The sequence below is a fragment of the Falco naumanni genome, chromosome 4 (assembly GCF_017639655.2).
Source record: "Falco naumanni isolate bFalNau1 chromosome 4, bFalNau1.pat, whole genome shotgun sequence".
Classification (NCBI taxonomy): Eukaryota; Metazoa; Chordata; class Aves; order Falconiformes; family Falconidae; genus Falco; species Falco naumanni.
The window spans coordinates 821392-828208 of NC_054057.1; the positions used below are offsets into that span (position 1 = coordinate 821392).

At 52.4% G+C, this 6817-nt stretch overlaps 1 protein-coding gene across 1 annotated transcript; it reads left to right on the forward strand.

The window, feature by feature from the left end:
- Positions 1-3588: 3588 nt before the first annotated feature.
- LOC121088106 (C-C chemokine receptor type 8-like) lies at positions 3589-6463 on the forward strand. Its single transcript, XM_040593815.1, has 2 exons — positions 3589-3873; positions 5096-6463. Exons 1-2 carry the CDS (start codon positions 3820-3822, stop codon positions 6170-6172), a joined length of 1131 nt encoding a protein of 376 aa, XP_040449749.1. The 5' UTR covers positions 3589-3819; the 3' UTR covers positions 6173-6463.
- The last annotated feature ends 354 nt before the right edge of the window (positions 6464-6817 follow it).

A 6817-nucleotide genomic window follows, 5' to 3' on the forward strand; every position in this document is an offset into this window, starting at 1 on the left:
GAAGGACACAAGCCTCTTGGCAGAGCCACCCCCACCTCCCCATCCACCTCACCCCCTGCAAGATCATTGCCAGTGACAGCACTGGTCAGCCAGCCCACCACCATGTCAGAGCCAACAGGGCTGGGGACGTGGAGTGGACACCTCTCCACAGCAGGTCCGAATGGCAGTCTGGTGGGCATCACACCCAGGGTGATGCCAACACAATCAATCTTGCTGTGACCAGGGAGGTACACCACATGTGCCGCATGTGTTGTGCCGTGAGGACATCTTCCACAGGAGGATCTCACAGGGCTTTACAGGGAACTGCAGGTCACTGTGGCCACGCTGCAGTAGGGATCAGCCTCACCCCATTACAAACAGGGAGACCCCAGCACACTGCACCCATGCGCTTGCGTGTGGTGGAGGCTTGGATGTGGCTCGTGGTGCACAGTGATATGGGCACACCAGAGTACACGGGCAAGGTAATGTCCTGACGTAAGTTGGGCAGATTAGCAAATGGCCTTGACATCTGTCCTGGTTTCAGCTGGGATAGAGTTAATTTTCTTCTTAGTAGCTGGTACAGTGCTGTATTTTGGATGTAGTATGAGAATAATGTTGATAACATGCTGATGGTTTAGTTGTTGCTGAGTAGTGCTTGCTTCAAATCAAGGACTTTTCCAGTTTCCCATGCTCTGCCAGTGAGCAGGTGCTCAACATGCCAGGAGGGAGCGTGGCCAGGACAGCTCATCCAGACTAGCCAAAGGAGTATTCCATACCACAGAACATTACACTCAGTATATAAACTGGTCGGGAGGTGCCGACCGCTGCTCAGAGACTGGCTGGGCATCGGTCAGCAGGGGGTGAGCAGCTGTATTGTGCATCACTTCATTTTTTTCCTTTGGGTTTTATTCCTCTCCCTCTCCACTCTTCATTATTATTATTACTGTTGTTGTTATTACTACTATTTTTACTTTATTTCAATTATTAAACTGTTATTATCTCAACCTATGAGTTTTACCTTTTCCTGATTCTCCTCCCCACCCCACCAGGGAGGGTAAGGGGAGAGTGACTGAGCAGCTGTGTGGTACTTAGCTGCTGACTGTGGTTAAGCCACCACAACATCACCGCAGGGAAGGTGCTGCTGTCGAGCTTCAGCAGGCAAAGCTGAAGCTGGCGAGTGTGTTTGCACCCAGCACCACCTCTCTGCACCGCTGCGGCTGAGCACCCTTTGGGTGCTGAAGGTGCCAAATTTGTGGTTATGAGTTAAGAAAGGCATTTTCCAGCTCTCAGCCTAAGCCAAAAGGATCCCCAGGGGCCATGTATGGCCCTGCTGTAACCGGGAGGGTTTTGTCCTGCAGTGCCTGTAGGAAGTTTTCAGCTGAGGGTCTGTCCAGAAGCAGCAGGTTATGTTTATCTCATGCCGCTACTCACCTGCTCACATTTTCCCTCCACCCTAACGGCATAAGAGCGCCTGCGAGGCCGAGGAGTGAGCAGGCAAGAGTGGGGCATCCCCTCCAGACTGGGGCATGCTGCCAGCAGGAGCGGCACCAGCACCCAGGCACTGTCCTGCCTACAGGGTGGCTACCCAGGGGCAGCTGCAGCCCTCTGCTCCCCGTGGGCTCCTGCCTTCTCCTCCTCCTGCTCCTCCTCCTCTCCCACTGACACCACTCCTCCAAAGAGGGGGACACTGGCCACCTTCCCACCACGGCTCCTGGGCTCCGCTCAGGCAGGGCTTCCCGCTGTCCTGCAGGACACGGCCAGTGCTGTGACAGACTGCTGACACCACCAGTGTCCCCTGACAGTGGCATTTGGCCTTGTCCCTCTCCTGGCACCATCATCGGTGCCCACTGACATCTCGTCTCCTCAGGCCAGTGCTTCCCCTCCAGGGAGAGCCTGGTGTGGAGCTCGGGGCGCTGCCAGCAGAGGTGCCCTGTGGCTGGGGACAAACCTGACCCCATGAGAGCTTGCGAAGCCACCCGTGCCATGGGTGCAGGGCGCCGTGGCGGCTCCGAGGGGCTTTGTGCTGCTGTGTGCACCAGCCAGTGCAGGCAGCAGGGGATGTGCTGCCACGGGCTCTATGCAAACACCGTGGGCAGCCCGCTCTGTTCTCGCTCGGGCTGGCTGAAACGCCTGGCCTGAGCATGGCGGCTGCGGTGTGAGCATCCCCGGTGCCACCCGCAGTCCCAGCTACCACGCGGGGTGGCCTGTGGGCCTCTGCCTCTGTGCTTTGGGAGATGCCCGGGCACTTCACAGCTCCGTGGCAGTCTCAGTGCTGCTGGGGCTGCTTGTGCCTTGTGCTCGGGCAGCCTGCCGTCTCTAGGAGATGAGGGGTACAGAACTGCCCAAGGGGACGAATGCCTGTTTGGTTGCCACTTCTTTCCACGTTGCATAATTCCTGGGTATCTTCTCTGCCACCAACAGTGACAAAGGTGTGAGTGCTCTTTTAAACCTGAAAATGCATAATGGAGAGCCCACTTCAACACTGCCAGTAACTCCTATGACAAAGGAATTTGCTTCTGGCTTTGGTTTCTTGTTTCAGCTCTTGCAGGAGTTAATACCCAGCAGACCTTGGGTATTATCATATACATATAGCTTGACTCTGACCCAATATCACACCACGCACCACAGCCAAAGAAAGCCACCCACTGCCGCATGTGGAATAGCTGCAGATTTTCTCCATCCATAGAGATTTTTCCCTCTGCCTTTGGAGCGATGGTGAATGAAGGTGGGCATTCAGAGGGTTTGAGGGAGACGACAGACCATTCCAGACATGGGAATCTCTAGAGCACATGTATGGACTGACGCCCAGTGAGGTACTGTTTCCTCAAAAAGAAAAACAAAACCAAGGTGATGTGACTTGCCTGAATTACAGCGTAGCACCAGGCTATAGTGAGGAGCAGCAGTATTTAAGGAGATAACACACACTTCAAATGCTGCCCATTGCTCAGTAGTGCTGCTCTTTGCCATATATCTGTCTGAAGGCAGCGGTGGGATGAAAGCCTTGTTGGGTCAGGTTGAGGCCCCAGCAGGTACCTGGCAGAGTTGGTAGAAATCCAGTCCTGTTCAGGGTTCTACTTCAGTGTTAAAGTCTGCAAGAGTGTTGTGCAGGGTGCATGTTTGGGGAAGTAAGGGTGATACGGACTTGACAGTGCTAGGTTTATGGCTGGACTTGATGACCTTAAAGGTCTTTTCCAACCTAAATGATTCTACGATCAGTTCCCTTGGGTACTTCTTTCCGGGCATGGGTGTGGAGGGAGGCACCTTGTTAAAGGTGGTACCCTTTGCCATTGCTGGCTATGTGCTGGGCCATCCCCTACAGGCATCTTCACCAAAACTCCTTGGTGCAGAGGAGAGGCAGCACTGCTTTCTCTCTCCCAGCCACGGGGGCTGCAGAGGAGGGGTAGTAGGTGGGATGGGGGCACCGAGGTGAGGGATGGGGGCACTTCACATATGCATGGGGAAAGTCACAGAATCACGGAATTGTTTGGGTTGGATTGCAAATTTCTTCCACTGACGTTCATCTAAATGCTCAAAGTGAAAAAAAAAAAAATGACTGATTATTGAGAAGATAAACCTGACATGTTTCCGTTTCTCTGTCAAGTACAGAGGCTGGAACTCATACGCTTGGGGTTTTAGACACCTTTAATGTAACATACCACACAGAGGAAAAGGTATTTTGGGACTGTACACTACTACGGTGAGGACCTTGCCTGTGACTTGGCATTGCAACATAAGCTAAGGTAAATACTGCCAGCACACACGTGCGAAGGTATGCCTGCTTCTTAAAAGCCTGTGATATAAAGACATTTTTTGGCACTCTTTCAGACCCAGTGTTGGATTATGGAGGGGAACCTGACACACCTGCCGGGCAGAGGTGGCTCCGAGGATGTGTTGGTGAGTGATTCCCTGCTGGGCTGCTGCCTTCCAAGCCACGGCCAGTAGCACACCTGAGGGCTCTGGTTTCGCCTACAGGGGCACACGGTACTGGTGGGGATGACAGGGGTTTAGAAGAGATCAGTGTGATTTTTGTTCTCTGAAAAAACCCCATTGAGTGACAATATCTTTGGCTGATGAGACTGCTTGTGGAAGAATGCTGTCCTTGAGGGTAGGGGTAGTGTCTGTGGAGGACATCCTGACTGGGAACTGTGCCGCCACTCATCTTCTTTAGCTATTTGCTGTCACAGGTGTCACCCAGGGATGCGGTGATTGCTGCTGGGGGGCTGCGAGGGGCCAGGGAGCAGGGAAGGGGCACATCGCCACTGCTGGTGCATCCTGACAGGTGCCAGGAGAGCAGAGCTGCTGGTGTTGAAAAGAAAATCAGCCACCTCTGTTAGCAGAGTAAAGTCCTGGTGGGCACGGGCTGCTGGCAGCAGCAGTTTGTGCTGGTACAGACCAAGAGGGCAAAGCTCCTGCTGGGGAGGGAGGAAGGGGCAGAAAGCCATGTCTGCTCTTTGGGAAGTCACCTCTTGGGCCAGAGCTGCCACCACCGATCTCATCTGGAGTGAAGAGAGCGTGCTGGTGACCTGTACGTGCTGGTGCCTTTACAGCTGAAAACTTGCTTGAACTGTGCAGGAATCCTCTGCAAAAGTAACTTGTTTCATGAAGAGCTATTTCTGCCACCCAGCTAACTGGAAATGCAGCTTTTAGATGAGCCATGCCAGTTCCTCCCTGAGCCCCACCACCTTTCTCCTTTCTGAAGGAAACGTGGAATAGGGCCCCAAAACCTATGCCAGTGGCTCTCAGCCCTTGGCCATGCCCATCTAGTTGCTGGTTTGGGGCTGCTCCCTGTCTCTGGCCTTGGTGCCCTGCCTGGGCTGCAGGCATGGGGCTGGGCACCCGACCTGGAGCTGGGAGGGGGATGCCGGTAACCTCTGTTTTACCACCATAGCTGCATGTTCTTTCATCTCCTCTGCCCCTCTGGTACAAGAACCTCATCCCAGATCTTGCAGGGTAGGATTGGTCACTCATGCTCCTTCCTCCTTGGCATCCTCCAAGACAGCTGAGGCACGGCTGTTTTGTCCTCATGCAGCTTGGTGTGAGTTGACTTGTGCCTAATGTATTTACTAAGAGGGTAATTTGCGATCTGTGCTTTATGAACTTCATTGCCTTTGAACAGGTGGATTACATGTCACCAACATCTAACTCCTCTGCAGACTATGAATATCCCTTCTTCTACACAGAACTGGACATCAGCTGTGATCTCGAAAATATTCCAGCATTTGCATCTACCTTTTTTCCAGTGCTGTACTCCCTACTGTTTGTGACTGGCCTCGTGGGAAATGCTTTGGTCGTTTTGGTCCTAACAGTCTTCAAGAAAGTCAGGGCCATGACTGATGTGTATCTGCTGAACCTCGCCATCTCTGACCTCCTCTTTGTTTTATCCCTCCCCTTCTTGGTTCAGTACTCCATCGTGGGCCAGTGGACTTTTGGAAATGCAATGTGTAAAATCATCAGCTCAGCTTACTTCATTGGTTTCTACAGCAGTGCCTTCTTAATAACTATCATGAGTGTTGACAGGTACTTGGCCATTGTCCAGTCTGTCTACGCTCTGCGGGTTCGGACAACTGTCCATGGGGTTATCACCAGCCTGGCCCTTTGGGTAGTTGCCATTTTAGCATCAATGCCAGACCTAATTTTTTTCCAGGAAATAAATGACGATAACCAGACTAAGTGCACCCCTCACTATCCCGACAGCAACGTCTGGAAGACTGTCAGTAATTTTGAAGTCAATGTACTGGGGTGGCTGATCCCTGCTTGTGTCCTCATTTTCTGCTACTACAACATCTTGAAAAACCTGCAGAAGTGCCATACTCAGAACAAGTACAAGGCAATGAAACTGGTTTTTATCGTCGTCATTGTGTTCTTCCTCTTCTGGACCCCCATCAACATTGTGCTTTTTCTGGACTCTCTGAGATACATGTACATCATCGATGACTGCCAGACAAGCCAAAGGCTAGACCTAGCCATGGAGCTGGCTGAGGCCCTCTCCTTCGTCCACTGCTGCCTCAACCCAGTCATCTATGCTTTTGTGGGTGAGAAATTCAAGAAGCACCTCCACGAAGCTTTCGGAAAATATGCACGTTGTCTGTTGATCTGCAAAGACTACAGTGCCGTCGACGGGCGCAGGCCAGACAAGCAGTCCTCTCTGCACATGACATCTTCAAAGTCATCTTCTGTTGCCACTGTCCTGTAGAGCTATAAGTCAAAAACTTTCATCCTGAACAGGTGACCTGAAGTTGAGAAGTCCTCCCAGCCGGGCAGCCACAGGGATGCAGTGTTTGGGCAGCCTTTTAGGACAGGAAAAATGGGAACAGCTGCTTGAGCTTGCTTTGGTCATAGTTGCCTCTGGGGTTCTTAACTTTTTAGTGTCGTTTTTTAGCATCTTCCTCCCTTTCCCTTGGCATGTCCTGCTCTGCCTGCTCTGTGAAAGAGAGGCCAAAATCACCAGCAGACTCCTGCACTGCCTGAGCAGCGTGGAGGGGTGCCTTAGAAACATTCCTACCCACCTTCCCCACCCCCCCACCCCCCACCCCCCAAGTCAGTGCTGAAAGGAACTGATTTTGTTTCCAAAGTCGGGACACTTGACTTCTCCTTCCCTCATTTCAGCAGAGTGGATTGGCTTTGTAGGCAGGGACCAGGCTCTCAGCAGGAGTGGGAACCCGCTCTTCGGAGTGAAACGGTGCCCAAGTTTGAGGCATCATGCCAGGGCATGGCTCCCGGCTGACAGATCTGAACAAGGCTTCTAGCCCAGCGAGAGCTTAGTGAGTGAACAATTAGATAAGCAACACAGAAATAAATGCTGTGCATGTGTTTTGTTGAAGTCAATGTGGAGGAATAT